Source organism: Bombina bombina, chromosome 5, assembly GCF_027579735.1.
Source record: "Bombina bombina isolate aBomBom1 chromosome 5, aBomBom1.pri, whole genome shotgun sequence".
Classification (NCBI taxonomy): Eukaryota; Metazoa; Chordata; class Amphibia; order Anura; family Bombinatoridae; genus Bombina; species Bombina bombina.
Window position 1 is genome coordinate 639,326,400 of NC_069503.1, and position 17,524 is coordinate 639,343,923.

At 34.1% G+C, this 17,524-nt stretch overlaps 1 protein-coding gene across 1 annotated transcript in view; it reads right to left on the reverse strand.

Annotated features, from left to right (window-relative positions):
• Positions 1-17,524, reverse strand: part of MYO10 (myosin X) — a 457,205-nt gene that overhangs the window by 167,740 nt on the left and 271,941 nt on the right. The window contains 6 exon segments of the mRNA XM_053715822.1: positions 7,310-7,402; positions 8,843-8,909; positions 10,166-10,266; positions 13,808-13,954; positions 14,361-14,479; positions 15,481-15,610. Of these exon segments, the coding sequence (XP_053571797.1) occupies positions 7,310-7,402; positions 8,843-8,909; positions 10,166-10,266; positions 13,808-13,954; positions 14,361-14,479; positions 15,481-15,610 (657 nt within the window).

Consider the following 17,524-nt stretch of genomic DNA (forward strand, 5'->3'; position numbering starts at 1 on the left):
AGTTTGAATGAAAAAAGTTGGCCAAGAGCCAAACAATACATAAGAAATTTGTGTATAGGACATGTGTATTCGGTACCAGTCTTCAATTGATTAGAAATCAATACAGTCTGGTAGTCTGTATGAATAGAAGTTGGACCACAGCAATAAATCCCAAAACTTTTATAGTAGTGCTGGGAGAATGGAGGTTTTGCAATTTACAGTTTACCTTCACTTTAAACATCAGCTTTAAACAGACGGTAGACACATCGCAATTAGAATATTTTATACAGTCTTTCTGTTGTTACTACTCATTAAAATGATATACAATTATTGAGATTATATATTTTATACAGTCTTGCAATATATTAAAGGGAATGTAAAGTAAATATTAAAGTTTTATGATTCAAACAGAGCATGTACTTTCCAGTTTACTTATATTATCTAATTGCTTTGTTCTCTTGGCATCTTATGTTGAAAAGCATAACTAGGAATGCTAAGGAGCAGCAATGCACTACTGGGAGCTAGCTGTTGATGGTGGCTGCACACATACGCCTCTTGTCATTGGCTCACCTGATGTGTTAAGCTAGCTCCCAGTAGTGCATTACTGCTCCTTCAAGAAAGGATACAAAGAGAATAAAGCAAATTTGATAATATAAGGAAACTGGAAAGTTGTTTAAAATTGTGTATTCTATATGAAACCTGTAAGAAAAAAAATGTGTTTCATGTCCATTTAACATACTAGGTCTGATTGATTTTTTTAAATTGCATTAACAGCATTAAAGGGACATTCCAGTCAAAATTGAAATGCACATAGATTCATTACATCTTTGAATAAAAACAGATTTGCACTATACATGTATCGGCAAAAATGATTCTAGTACAATTTATCACTGTTTTAGTGTTAACATTTTTCTCTGCATGTGCATGTGAAGCATAGCTAGATATTCCCAGTGCCCCCACATTTTAATTAAGGCAGCAGCTCAGATCATCACTGGAACTTGTATCATGTCAGCAATTAGAAATTTAATCATTACCAGATAGTACAAGCACCTTAGGCTCTCTGAGCAAGTGCTGTGTTTAAAATGCTGGTGCACGCTGCATACTTAAATAAACTTTTGAAACAACTATAGCTTTTATTAAAAGCATTTTTGCTAATGCATGTATATTACAAAATTGCTTCTGTTTAATACCGAAATGCCAGAATATCCCTTTAACAACTTTCGCTGCATGATTTTTTTAGTAGCCAAACTTCACTCAGCACTCTCCTAATTTTCGCACTAGCGCTAACCCTATGCACGCAAAAAGCTGAAAATATGATATTGCATGCATTAATGTATTCCCGCATAGAGGTCAATGGGCAAAAAAACACCCGACTCCCGTGCAAACCCAATCTCATATTCTAAAGTGCCAGAACCCAACATCAAAATATGAATATTTCACATTCCAATGTTTTTCACATAGAAAAATATGTCCTATTTATTCATAAATACATATTTCTTCATATATATGATGTTTTTTCTGGTAATATATATATATATATATATATATATACTGTATATATATATATATATATATATATATATATATATATATATATATATATATATATATATATATATATATATATATATATATATATATATATATATATGAGAGAGAGAGAGAGAGAGAGAGAGAGAGAGAGAGAGAGAAAATAACTCATTGTGTAGTTCATTAACAAATCTAGACAGGCCGATGGCTTGTTTTCCCACAGAAAACCTCTGAATTACACTGTTTCCAATGCAGCAAAGAATTCTCGGTAAAATATGCAAATTAAGTACACAATGACACACCTTTTTACTTCAGTCTGCTTTTCATCAGATTCCCTTTACGCCAAAGTATCGCTGTTCACACAGCTTATAAACTTAGCTAGGGTTAGTGCAGTTATTCATAACCATCCCAGGACAGACTGTTTCATAGTTGTTGCTACTCATCAGCTGGGAGAAGGTTTGAATCACTGCTGGGTTAAGTTGATTCCGGGCAGAATACAACAACATTTTAAATTAGGGGGAGATAAAAGGTGAGTTTAAAATCCTCCACTTCGCACAAAATATAGAGAAAATAACTCATTGTGTAGTTCATTAACAAATCTAGACAGGCCCGAAGGCTTGTTTTCCCACAGAAAACCTCTGAATTACATTGTTTCCAATGCAGCAAATAATTCTGGGTAAAATATGCAAATTAAGTACTCAATGACACACCTTGATAATCTATAGGTATATGGATATATACAAATATATATAATAATATCTATTTAAAAATGTGCAGAACGGGGGCGGAGCCAACACTGGAAGAGATCAGACGTGTTATGGAGGAGCTCTCTGCTAAAAGCCTTAATCTGGGGATTAAATTTATAATTTAAGATCTAACTAGCACCTAAATCTCCCCAAATCCTATACAAGAACATTTAAGAAGCAGAGGAATCTGTTTGGTTGCAGAGATGAATGCCCGGGAACGTTAATACAGCACAGAAGTAAAGGCAGCAATGATTATCCGGTTCATCAGTAGAACACTTTAACAAAGGCTCTGATTACTACAAGCTATACTTCTCCTACTAGACCTTGTGCATGCAGTTTAACAATGGCCATGTCTCAAGACAAATTTTCTCAAGCTCTTCTGGCCTGTTTAAATGAGTTTGAACATAGAATGGATAATGCATTCGCCCACCTATCGCATACCGTGAAAGTTACCATGGCGCAGCATGACCTTATGGAGCCGATGGAAGTAAACCTCACTGCACCTCCAATTAACAATTTACACCTACCTGCATCCTGTGATCGAGCCGACAAGGAAGACACACTAACCTCTCACTCTCCAAGTGCTGATGAAGAGCCCTGCTTTCAGTGTGCCGTGACGCATCCGACTCCTGCTCTGGAGCGGCCGGCCGGAGCGGGGGCCGGGATAAACATAGAAGAGGCTGATGGCGCTTTGAGAGTTACACCCGGCGATGGAGGGGGGAGAACCAAATCCTTAACTGAGATGCAGCGTAGCAGCACTCCCATCATGGCCTCCTCAGAGCTTCCTCTACACAATGAGCAACCTGGAGCACAGGACTACGCAGATCGGCAAAATCTTTCTTTCCTACCTAAGCTACAGGACGATTTCCATGTGAGCCTTAAGATCCGAGCTTTGAACTATGACTCTGAACAGACTAGTAATACCCTACATGATCTTCATACTAGGCTACGCCGTGAGGTGGGCATTGGGTAATGGAAGTTTTCACAGCAGCTCAGGTTCATGTTCATTTAGCGTTTAAGTGTGTGTTAAAAAGTTCTGTGATTTATATTATATCATTTCTCAATGTTTTACTATTTTTCTATTGGAATGTACTGGGGGATCATAGAATATTCATATAGGGATTTACTGTATAAAAGGCGCGTCTTGTTTACTGAGGGTCAATTAATTTACAGCCATGTGATCACACCACCTTGTCACTCCTAGTCTGAGATAAAGAATGTTGTTAAGGCTTTTGCACTCATCAAGAAGGCTACCCCTGAAAATGGCAGGCAAGATGGGATTTGTCACACATTGTTATCTATGTCATATCCATATCTGGTGAACTACTTAGCTATGATAACCTTCTCTTATTGGGGTGCTTCTCCTACCCACTATAGGCAATGACAGTTTGCATGTACACCCCTACAGTATTGCTCCTAGATGAGAAGTACTTTACATTTGCCTAAACTTAGTTAAAATGTCCCTAAAGGGGACCCTAAGATCTAAATATACTAGTAACTTCCCCCGTATATATATAATAGAAGCCTTGGCGACACGCAAAACATAAAAAATTAAGTAGTCCCATTCATGTACTTCGCATGGCCCCAATTTAGATATACTACCATAACTTATCTCTTCCACCCTCCTCAGTTTAGCAAATATTTTACATAACATAAGCTCAGAACTACCTAGAAGATGGCCTTAGCCCTATTATAACCCTTTTTTGCCAGGATGGTTCTACACGTCATAAGCGGCTGCTCACATAAGTCTCAGTTAAAATTTTGAGGATAATTTCCTCCGCCTATCAATTCCAGCCATATCAGATGTCATTATATATAAAACCTAACACTACCTCTGTAGTAAAACAGGCACATATTCTATACGGTCTATTACTCTCACATAAATTTATTTGGTAATCATGATTGTTAAAGTATTGGTCTCTCACACAAAATTAAGATTATGATCGCTAGGTCCTAGAATGTACACACAGAGAGCTCTCTCTATAGAACTCATATTAGGTATTCCTGACTACTAGACCCCTGCTACTGATCTCCTGATCATAATGTAACCCTTCTCCCCCTTCAAGTAGTTTAAGGGGTCTGAACATAACTTATAAGATGTTTCCCAAAGCTTTCTGGCTTAGTCGTTACTCCCTTTACATTTATAGCATACACTGTTATATAAATGAGCCTAAACTACAGCCCTATCAAGGTTGGCTCTGCCCTCCCTTCTGTTCCCTCCCCCTCCCCTCCCCCTCATAATTTGAGTGGCTCTCGCCCACTGAAACCCCTCTTCTTTCCTGTTCACTACGGCCTGCTTGTGGCCATTCTACACCCCGACCCCCACTTCACTACTGAAATTTTTACTCTACTCATGTTATAGGTGGGGAGATCAGATCTCAATTATTAACCCATAAAATGAAGTTTCACCTCAGTTCACCCAAGCTTATATTATATTAATTCTCTACACACAACATAGGTTTTTCTTCTTGTTAAAGCTGGTCTCTGTGTACTACTATTGGTATGATTCTCTTTATGAGCCCTAAAATTGATAACTCAACTAGATACCTAGAACAGTTGCTCCCCTACCAGCCACATAACTAAACTGTGTGTCACAATATTATGTTTTGTACTATAATGTTAACCTTATGATTGGGCAAATGTTGTTTTATGTATTCATTTTGCTTTTTGAAACTTCAATAAAAAAATAAATTAAAAAAAAAAAAAAAAAAATGTGCAGAACATTGGAATGTAAAATATTTACAGTAAATACACTGTATAACACTTTATTAAATATGATATACATATGTATCTCTATGTTAAAGCCCTTTGCCTAAAAGGAAACAGAACCTTATGTCTCCAGGACCGATAATAATATAAGACACTGCGTACAAGCCACTGACCAAAGGAGGCTCTAACGAACCGCACACACCTTATGATAGTCCCATAATACTGTCTTCAAGCATACAAGCAGAAAACACACCAGTGTAAGGTTCAATATATAGGTCTTACTAGTAGAGCCATTAATTCACGCATAAGAGAAAAATGAACTAATGTCAAATCAACCACTCCCCTTGTTTTAACATTTTGCTACAAGACATAACAGCACCCTTAACCCCTTTAGATGGAGTGCCATAGAAAAGGTTAGAACTCCCAAAAGAGGAGGGGACCTCAATCAACTGTTAGCTAAAAGGGAGATGTATTGGATCTTTAGACTGGGAACGAGGATCCCACTTGGTCTGAACTCCAGGTTTGAACTTATCAACTTTTGGGAATCATTTCCCCAGTGTATATATATATGTAACTGCTTACAATGTGGTGTTGGGTAAAGAATTATGCATTACTGTTTCTTCAAATTACACATACAATGATCAGTATTCTTTATATATATATATATATATATATATATATATATATATATATATATATATATATATATATATATACCGAAGGTTTTAGTTTGTAGCATAAATCTGTAAATGTCTATGCATTCAGCTACGTATGCTTTTGATGTAGCAGCTTTACTATGTTATTCCTATGTATAATAATAACATGAATATAAAACACTTTTCTATTTCAAAGGGGCATATACATATACATCTTGTTATGTGATGATCAATTAGTATGTAAATAGATTAACATTGTTTCGTTTAGGTATTTGATTCATAACTTGTATAACCTGTATAATGTGTATCTATATATTTTGCTGTGCAAGGGCCTGTGTATGATGGGTGTGTTTTGTTTTAACCAATAGGATTGTAGTATCCTCTTTTTAAGTTGTTAGTTTAGCATAGCACCTTAGGCTATGATTACAGTTCCCAGCCGAAACGCGTAAGCCTGTGGTGCTACTCTCACCTACACTTGTTTTCTCTGTGAAGTATTTTAACTGATGGATCAATAAATTGAACATTCCTCCTTTTCGTCATTACTAAAGCCCTTTGCCTGCCTTTTTTTCTCTAACACCTGAGATTTCATATCTTTGAGCCCTTATAACTTTTTTATGCAATATTTTTTTAAATAATTTTTATTAGATGTGTTATTATGAGTGTAACAGTACTTTGTAATGTATTTTTGATGTGTTTTGTGATACTTATTTGTTTCATGAAATAGTTAACCAGAGCTCTGAGGATGCGCTATTCCAACGCGCATTAACTTCAATTGCTCTCAAGCGATTGCAATTATTTCCAACTTCTAATACAAGCGATAAACCTGACATGTGCAAACACCCACGATAAACCCCTTTTCGCTTGAGTTTCACTTGTAATCTGGCCCTTTATAGGGAATCCAAGTTTGATTTCATTATAATTTTCCCCAAAAATTAAACATTTTCTTCTCACCATAGCGAGGCTATGCTGTTTCTGCTATTATTTTGCAGTGCAGACAGTGTACTTATATATACCATTAATAAGCAGGAGTTTACTGACCCTTTAATTGATTTTGTTGTTTTGTGTTTTCAACACACAAAAGTGGAATTTTATCCAGAGGATCATTGTTCTATAATTGTTTTGGACTGAATAACAAAACCCAATATAATTTATAAAATACAATTACATTAATTACTATTTAAAGGATATTAACCTCATAACCTACATATTGTTTATGCAAAGGTGCCGATTTAACATGCCCTGAATGGTGCCTAATGCACCTGTTTCTGTGCGAAGGTGCGAGCTTTCAGGCTTGCCGGAAACAGGAGTTAAGAAGCAGCGGTCTTAAGACCGCTGCTTCTTAACTCGTCCGCTGCCTCTATGGCTGCGGACATCAATCTGCCTGATGGAATACGATCGGGTTGAGAGACAACCCCTGCTAGCGGTGACATTGCACAAGCAGTTCACCAGAACTGCTTGTGCAATGTTAAATTCCGACAGTGTATGCTATAGCGAATCATGTCCGCCCGGGGTATGATAAGTCTACCCCATAGTATCAACAAGAGATTTGGAACTAGCGCAAAAAAAAAGTTATGGCTGCATCTCCCTTAGTGATATACAAGATTCATTCTGGGAAAATAATATTTCATATGAAGGTACAAAAATAATAAACGTGCACATTAGATTATCCCAAATACAAGAATTACATACAGCGTGCTGGTTATGTAACTTCTCCAACAAGGTGTAGTCAGTAGCTCGAGGGAAGTAGCTTTCTTCATTAACGAGCGCTAGTAAACCTAGTTTCTGAAGAAAAGGAAATAAACCACATTACATTATTTAATAATGTTCTTTACAAGGATGTCATCATATTATTTACATACGTATACATGATAACATCTAATGACAAACAACAGTTCATGTTAATCTCTTGGGGGTAATTGTGTTATTTTTTTCTCTAAAATGCTGTAATTTAAAATCCTTCCCCTGTTACTTTTATTCCATTTTGGCTCCTTATACATGTCGCTGCATCATGGTTCATATCTGTTATTTATATCAGGCAATATATTTTTTTATCAACCCTTTTAAAAGTTGTTTAATAAAGTTAAAAGTTCCTATAACTTTGTTGAGGGCATAAGAGAAGGGAAGAGAGTGGTGTGCACCAGTGAAATAAAGGTTGTGTGACATTTAGTAGCACACAAAACACAATATTGGTTTGATTGTGGGTGGGTGACCAAAGCTAATGAGCCATAGCATGTTGCGTAAACATAATTATGAAATGAAACTGCATATTATCCTACTCAGTGGATACAACACAGACAGTTAGGATCTAGTCATACTGTATATAGGTGCCAAGCTTACTTTATTGTAGGCAGGGAGTGTATACCAGACACAATGAAACTGCATATTATCCTACTCAGTGCTATGAACCGCTTGGCAACACAGACAGTTAGGATCTAGTCATACTGCCCATAGGTGCCAAGCTTACTTTATTGTAGGCAGGGAGTGCTTACCAGACACAATGAAACTACATATTATCCTACTCAGTGGATACAACACAGACAGTTAGGATCTAGTCATACTGCCTATAGGTGCCAAGCTTACTTTATTGTAGGCAGGGAGTGCTTACCAGACACAATGAAACTGCATATTATCCTACTCAGTGGATACAACACAGACAGTTAGGATCTAGTCATACTGCCTATAGGTGCCAAGCTTACTTTATTGTAGGCAGGGAGTGTATACCAGACACAATGAAACTGCATATTATCCTACTCAGTTGATACAACACAGACAGTTAGGATCTAGTCATACTGCCTATAGGTGCCAAGCTTACTTTATTGTAGGCAGGGAGTGTATACCAGACACAATGAAACTGCAAAGAATGGAAATATCCACAAACACAAGAATGCATCCACAAATATATAGGAGTCTATAGGGGACAAAGATCTACTTTGGTATTGGCTGCCCCCCCCTGTGTGCCCCCCCCCAAACCTGATAAGCGCTCTCACTATGGTGATGTTTTCCTACTAATATAGATACCTAAATTAATAGATAGATAATTATACACATATATGAATATTTTATTTGTAGGCCTTTAGCATTGGCAAGTATTAGTGGCCCCCTTGTTTTTGACCCCTATGTATATTCTTGACATTTTTTTACTACTGTACCAACCAATAATTTACATTTTTTAATCCAAAATAAATGATGACAGTGCAAATAAATATTTCATCTATTTCTTACCTTTTCTATCAAGTCCAAACATTCTCCGTTATCAATCCAGTCAATATCTTCCCACACAAGCCCCTCTCTAAAAAAAAGAAAAATCTGAGATTCAGATAGAGCCTTAAATTTTAAACAACTTTTCAATTTACCTCTGTTATATCATTTGCTTTGTTCTTTTGGTACCCTTTGCTGAAAAGCATACCTAGGAAGGTTCAGGAGCAGCAATGCACTACTGGGAAATAACTGCTGATTGTTGGCTGCACATATGTGTCTCTTTTCATTAGCTCATCTAATGTGTTCAGCTAGCTCCCAATAGAACATTGCTACTCCTTTTAACGAAAGATACAAAGAAAATGAACCAAATTTGATAATAAAAGTACATAGGAAAGTTGGTTAAAATATTATGTCTAGTAGCAGGAGCGAGCAACATTCAGTTTAATGGCGTGACCGGGCACGCTGTGACTAGACAGTGTTGCCGGGATGCGCTGAGGAAAAACCAGTAGAGCAAGGAGCGGCGTTCTGGAAAAATGAACTTTTAAATAAAAATTCTCTGCAATCCTTTAATGTATAGATCTGCCACTAAGCTATGTGCAGAATTATATAACATTTGTTTGTAAGTTTACTGCCCCTTTAAAATGGGTTCCATGTCCGTTTTAATTTGGACGTGTATATATAGTAAGTAGTTTGTCAATTTATTAACAATTAACTAAAAGTTGGAGTTAAACATAGAAATAGGGCATTTAGCCACTAAATTCTTGGATCATGACCTTTGTCTTTGAAATATGCTACTTTATTGCAATTTGCTAAGAGTTGGTGTGAGATTGTTACTTTATCAGCTCATTTATAACTGTCTATAGTAGGTTAGGTATAGCCACAAACGCATGCGCATATAATGTACATGCATAAGACCGATTAAAAACGCCAGAAAAAAGGGACAATGCAGGATAGTGATAATCAACACTTGTAGTAAAAACAATCATCTTCATTAAAAAAATTACTGGAGATTTGTCTGGAATGTAATTTAGTGCTTTATATATTTATTTAGCAAGAAGACTTTTCAGTTTACTGCTGGTATCAAATTGAATTATTTACTTATATATGCATCTTGTCATTGGCTCATCAGATGTGTTCAGCCAGATCCCGGTTGTCTATTGCTGCTCCGGAGCTGATTTTAATGATATATTTAACACATTTGAAGGGGGTTAAACCCAGAATTATATGCAAGCAACGATTCAATAATAAAATGCATTTTCCTTTTACATTTTATGTCCTCTTAATAAATTAAACAAAAGACAGGTTGGTGGTTTTACAAATGTAATATCCTATAATCGTTATCATTACCTGCTGTATTCTAATTGCTCTAGTGAGAAAATGTGCTTGTTAAAATATTCTTGTAACTTTTCATTTGCATAGTTTATGCTGAACTGTTCAAACCGATTGACCTGCAATAATAACAGAACATACATATAAAGATAAATACAATCATGCAATTCCTGGTGGAAAATATATTTTACGACATGTATATTGCACTTCTTTATAATGTATAATTAGGGAAACTGTAAAGAGTGGATTGCTATTTAATTAAAGTTTTTAGTTTCATACTTGCACTATTAAAATATGCAAATAGATCTCAAAAAGATAGGTTGATAGATAAAATGATAGATGAAGACAAAAAGAAAGATAGATACATAGATAGATAGATGATAGATATATGTTAAATAAAGATAGATAGATGTTAGATAGATATGTGTTAGATAGATAAATTATAGATAGATGTTAGATAGATAGATGATAGATAGATAGATAGATAGATAGATAGATGTTAGCTAGATAGATGTTAGATAGATAGATATATGTTTGTCAGGGTATGGCTTAGTGGCATTGGATATCACAAAATGTAATATCTAATTTAGCTAATATCTACTATGAATTGATTTGGCTGCATTGTGAATGACACTAAAGTGGGTGGTATCGACCCCCCTTTGTTCTGAAACACAGATTTCAAGAACAAAGAAATGGACAATTTGAAAAAACTCAGGACGTCACTTTACAGAGGATCTTTCTTCTAGGTAATAAAATTTTCAGGTAACGAACTCCTGGGGGGAGGGAGCCCAAGAGTCTAAGACTTACAGGAAAGGCAACCACATTGCATGCAAGAGTTAATTACCCTATGCTGAGTATAATACACAGAACCCTAGACTCCTCGTCTGGGTTAAAGATATCTAAGAAAATCTACTTTAAAACACATGTATGGTTGAAAGCATAAGGTTGAAACTTTGAAAGAGTCATTTGAAATGAATTGTTATAATTTTCAAATCTATTTAAAATACTCAAATAACATATATATATGTGAACCAAGAGGATTGTTTATGCCTAAGGAGGGTTATATGGGAATTTAAAAACATAAGAGTCTTGAAAATTTAAAGTTTAGACAAATTATCTACATGGTTTTCAAATATTTAATATATGCCTCAGACTGTCCCTATAATATGTATAAATAAATGGATCTGAGAGATTGTCTGTTTGTATAATATTAAATATGAAGTGAATTAAATAATAGCTGCATTGGTAGATTTAAAATGTGTTCCAAAATCTCAGAATAATAACACAGCTTCTTTAAATAGACAGAGGAGTACAAATGCAGGGAGACTCATGCAATAAGTTGTCCCATAAATTATACCTAAATTGTGTTTTCATGCATTCAAAATAACACTATCAAGAGATGTACAAATATGTGGGCTATATTTATATTGAAAAGGAATGAGACTCCAATAAGCATATTTTAATATAGGATTGGTAATATACTCATGTTTGGTCTCAAATTGTACATTTTTAATGGTATTAAATGGTTCCATATACAGTATTTTGAACATATAATTTATTAATGCTGGGAATTATAGGTGTGTTTAATGAACATATTGAGGTATATATCAATTAAGCTGTAGCAGTGTTGAAAATGAAAATGTTTTTAAGTTCTAGTTGTCTGCTGCCCTCTAGTGGTTTATGCGAGAATTGCAACCAAAAGGGATTGTAGTATCAAATAACCATATGCATTCTCCAAGAGCCAAAGAAATGTTCAGCTTCAAAGGGCCTATCAGAGACAAGCATTTATTTAGGTTGTATCCAAAATATTCACCAATGATTAAAATAAAAAAAATGTGGGATTTATCAAGTGATATATTCTCTTGCACTAGAGTGAAAAGGACACATGCTGCTAAATTTTAAGTCTCTGACTTATCTTGCTGCCTTGGGTTACAGAAAGCAAAATTGAGCCTAATTTTACTTCCAGGATTGGTTAATCTGAAAAACCTGAAACTTACAAATTGGTTTATTTGGTAATGTATACGGTTACTCTATATTTTTAATGTTTTAGATAAAGGTATTCTAAAACTATAGTTATATCATAGTTGTGATAGGAGATTTATTCTTATATTTTATATTAATTAGACCAAGGGTAGTAAGTATACTGGTATTAAATATTAATGTTTAGAAAGAAATTTTGTATTTTATTATCATAAATTAATTATAGTTATTGCTATATATATATATATATATATATATATATATATATATATATATATATATATATATATATATATATATATATATATATGTTAGAACTTGTCTTATTGTGGCTGAATAAGAGGTTATTCCAGGCCAGACATATTGGCATATAAATTGGCTGTTGCATTTATAATATATACAATTTCTGGTGTTTTAATTGAAGTTATATAGAACCATTTGTGGGCTAAATAGTTTAATTATAATTCCTGAAAGTTATCTCAGATTTATTGAGATCTAGTAAGATTTGTGTGAAGTATCATGTTATATTGTTTAACTAAGCATTGTTAAATTAGCGGTCCATATTCTGGTATTTTCATTGTGATATTTTAACAAGTGACTTATTGTGAGTAAGGTTAATTTTTAGAGATATATTTTTATAATCTGTTTTGTATAGAAAATTGTAACAGAATAAACTTGTATAATTGATTCATAATCTAGTTTTTACATAAATATAATTCAAGGTGTCTATAAAGATAACTAATTGAGAACAAAGGATCGAATATTAATTATTAATATTTATAATTATAGGATATACTAAAATTTGTATTGGTTGGCAACTGCTAAGATAAGTTCTCCAACATTTTACTGGAGATTACTGCTGATATAATAATAAATGATATTGTAAATCTAGTATATACTAACATGTTAGATAGATAGATAGAAAGATAGATGTTATATATATATATATATATATATATATATATATATATGTTAGATAGATAAACGATAGATAATAGATAGATGTTAGATAGATATGTTAGATAGATATGTTAGATAGATAAATGACAGATAGATAGATGTTAGATATAGATAGATAGATGTTATATATAGATTAGATAGATGTTAGATAGATAAATGTTAGATAGATACATGTTAGATAGATAGATAGATATATGTTAGATAGATAAATGATAGATAATAGATATATAGATTGATAGATAGATAGATAGATAGATAGATAGATAGATAGATAGGAACTACAAAAATGCATAATAAACATTACAAATCAAATTCAGAGTAATACATCACAGAAATATACACAAAATGGATTGGGAAGCCAATAATGAGCAGTTCCTTCTAATCTGCGTTATTAATTCCTTATGAGTATATAAGCAGGGCTGACACTTTTATTTTAAGTTTGGGAGCCAGCTAGAATATTAAGGAGAAAGCTGAACTTTTTTTTTTGTAACAAGGCAATGTTAGAAGTGTGAATGAAAAGTCTGAAAGCTGTGACTAACTGAGACTTCTCAGGTGCATTCTGCATAATACATAATTATTTTTTGCTCAATATTTGAATTAACTAAGATTATATGCTTTTCTTTAATCATCCATTTGTACACAGAGCCAACCCTCCCCCCCCCAACAAAAAACCAAAAACCAAAAAAAGAAACTGTAGTGTTGTATTGTTTCTAAACTTACCTCAAAGTTCTCAAATCCAAAGATGTCAAGGATTCCGATAGATTTGAAATCATCTTTTCCTTTTACTCTGCTATTGATCTTTTTTATGATCCATGTAAAACATTGTGAATAAAGTGCCATAGCCACAGAATCTCTGCTATCCACCGCCTGATGTATCACAAAAATAAAGTGTAAATTTCAAATTAACAGGAGAATTTTACCTAAAAAAACCTCATACAAAGGTGTATATATGTTTTAGATCTAGTAAGATCTGACACTGGTATGTGGTTTTATAAGCCCATATACAATACAATGTAAAAGGCTCAAAGTCTTTCTGATGTTTTTATAGATTTATTATTTAAGCATCTTGAGAATCTTTTTATTGTCACGGTACTTCATAAGTTGCTGCATCTAAGAGGTACCAATCAGTATTCCTTGTTTATAACAGGGACTGATCTTTACATGAACCTTGTAAAAATAAGCCCCACTTAAAAAGTAATTTTGTTCTCAAAATGCATAAAATAGATAGATAGCATACAATACTATAAAGGCGGTTGACTAGATTTGCGCTTACCTGCTCGATGCTCAGTGGTGTAGAGATTTCCTCTCCCCTGAGGATCATTGATCTGTGCGTTAGTGCTTCTGTTAGTTGATCAGAATCCAACCCCAACAACTCAGCGGTTCTTCCCAGAGCTAGTAACACAATAACAAACCACACTCAAATAAACTGCCTGTTAGATTTTTGGTGTCCAAGCTGGTTTATTAAATCCAGCTATAACAAAAACAAATATGCTTATTTATTCAATATGAGTTCCATTACATTTTTTTCTGGGTGGTCTAGAGAACAGCTGCATTCTTCTCCAATATGACACAAGCATGAAAATGTGGATTTACAGTTTATAGGTACATTAGATATTTTTTTTTATAAATGTATCATATATATATATATATATATATATATATATATATATATATATATATATATATATATATATATATATATATATATATATATATATATATATATATATATATATGCATAGCAGCAGCAATTTGGCACTGTATTGCAAATTGTAAATGTCTTATAAACTTATAAAACTGTAATTTTTAATAGCACATTTTGCATTATATTGCTGGCCAGCTGAACCTGATGACAACCCAATTAGAATTGGAATCCACATGGATGCATTTCAGTTTTGAATAGACACATTTTTGTAATATACATGTGTTAGCATAAACGCTTCTAATAAAAGCTATAGCTGTTTCAAATGTGTATTTAAGTATGCACCGTGCACCAGCATTTTAAACACAGCACTTGCTCAGATAGGCTTAGGTGCTTGCACAATCTGGTAATCACTCAATTTGTTAACTGCTGACATGACACAAGCCCCACTGGTGCTCTGAGCAGCTGCAGTACTTAAAATGCTGGTGCAATGACAAAATCTAGCTTTTACATGCACGTGCAGAGAAACATGTTAACACCAAAACAGTGCTAACTTTGATTAGTAGCATTTTTGTCAATATATGTATATTGCAAATATGTTTATATTCAAAGCTGTAAGTAATCTATCTATGTGCATTTAGATTTAAAAGCAATTAAAATAATAATAATAATTAATAATAAAAAGTTTAGAGGTAATTTAACCAAACTTATCCAAAAATGTTATGCGTTCAAACCAATAAGGATTTTATACCTGTTTTTGTGGAAACTTGTGCCCCTCCAGCAGTAATGAATTCAATATTTCCCAGGTGCAAAATGCCAGCAAGCAACCTGAGAACCTCTCGGACATCCTCACTGGTAAACTGCATGACTTCCATGGCAGTCTAAAAAAAAAATGTTACTAAAAATAAATATATGGTTTAACATTATCATTTATATAGTTTAAAAACCATATATAACAATAATGCCTTTAAGTTATATAAAAAAATGTTTTGTTCAAAACTACATGCTCTACATGAATCCTGAAAGTTACATTTTAACTTTACTGTCCCTTTAAGAACCATTCTTGTAACAGCTTGAATGGGTAAAGTGCATTATCAGTGTGTGCTTTTGCTAATTCACCTATAATATCAGAACCTAGAGTACACTATCATCATTAACCAAACATGAAAAAAAACATTTCTTTCTCACAGATGAAAATCAGCATTTTAAAAGCTTTTATTTTATTTGAAAAACAGATGTCTGATGTTTTAATAAACCTGCTTAGGCTTCAGCAATGTATTTATGGTTTGTTTAAATATATTGTTAGATAGATTGAAATGTTATGATTTTTCATGCAAAAATAAAAATATTTTTAAATATATTTTCAGTTCTGTTGCACTAAATATGCACACACAAATGTCACAAAAGTCATATTACTTATTAATTATTTATTATTTATTTTTGCTATCTAATTCAAGTGTAAGTAATTTTGGAATTTTTTTATTCAAAGGAACATTGTAGAACAAAAATGACATCCTCCAACACCCGGACCTATAAGACCTACAAATTAGATAAACACTGAGGTAATGCCTGCCACTATCTGATTGCTCACTGGCTGTTTTCTGCTTAGGGCTAGCAGTTCTCTGCGGTTCCAGAGTGGGACTTTATTTATGTGTCCAACCCCTTTGTGGAGGTAAACCCCTTAGTTTTCCAGTGTAATTATTTTAAAAATTACAACTACAGCGTGTAATATTCACACTATAATGTCCCTTTATGACCCTGTTTTGTAAGATTTTATACCTGCAAATTATCAAAATACACAACCTTTCTTGACCTTTTTATGTCATGTAATATACATAAAGAAAACATCTAAATGTTTAAAACAGGTAACAATTAAAAACCAAAATAATGACAATTTGGAATATATACACTATAGTAAAAAACAACTCTGTAGGTCTTATCACATTTGCATGTTCAGGGGCTTATGTAATGAAAATGACACATTTTACATAAATTGGTTGAGTAGTTTCAAGAAACCCCCTTTCAATACACTCACCCAGATATGTTAGAGGAGAGCCCTTTATGAGCTTGCAACACCCTTTAGAGTTAATGCTTGGTAGGGATGGTAATGAGATGTTGTGTGGGTGTGTGTGTGAGGGGCATTGGCAACATGTTTGCAGGTGTAAAGGTTGGACCTACTTGCTGGTTTAAAAAGGGCTGCTGGAAGCTTCTAGACCTCTTTATGCTTCCTGCTGAATATTGCTGAGGTTTGCCACCCTCCCACCCTTATTTAATTGTGGTGGCTTGAGTGAGATGGCTTCATTAGGGTTGCTGCAGAAGTCATGGCTGGGGTAGGGTTAATCAAGCTAGCCCTTTGTGAGTCTGTGCACATTAATTTTTAGTCTCCCCTTGATGTTAGTTGGTTTGTGTGGCCAACAGCATTGAGGCCCCATATGGGTTGGAGTACCTTTTGTACTCTCTAGTGGTGGGAGGTCTTGGCCATGCATATTTATGAATGCTTTTGGGAAGAGTGATGGTCAGGCTAAAGGGAGGAGCGGCCCACTCTATGTGCAGGCCTAGGGTGCTCCTACCAAAGTGAAGGCAGGCTAGGAGAACTCCTTAATTGCCCTAAATACTGCTTAGGGTGGAGTAATACAGGATAGCTCCGTCACAGTTATTAAAATTCTGGCCTTGACCTCTTATGCTTGAGGTAAATTTTTAGCAACTCAATTGCCGCCATGTTACATCTGAAAAGTTTAGTCAGTTATAACAATTTGTTTAAAATTACCTTTAATAAATGTGACCATTGATGGTCT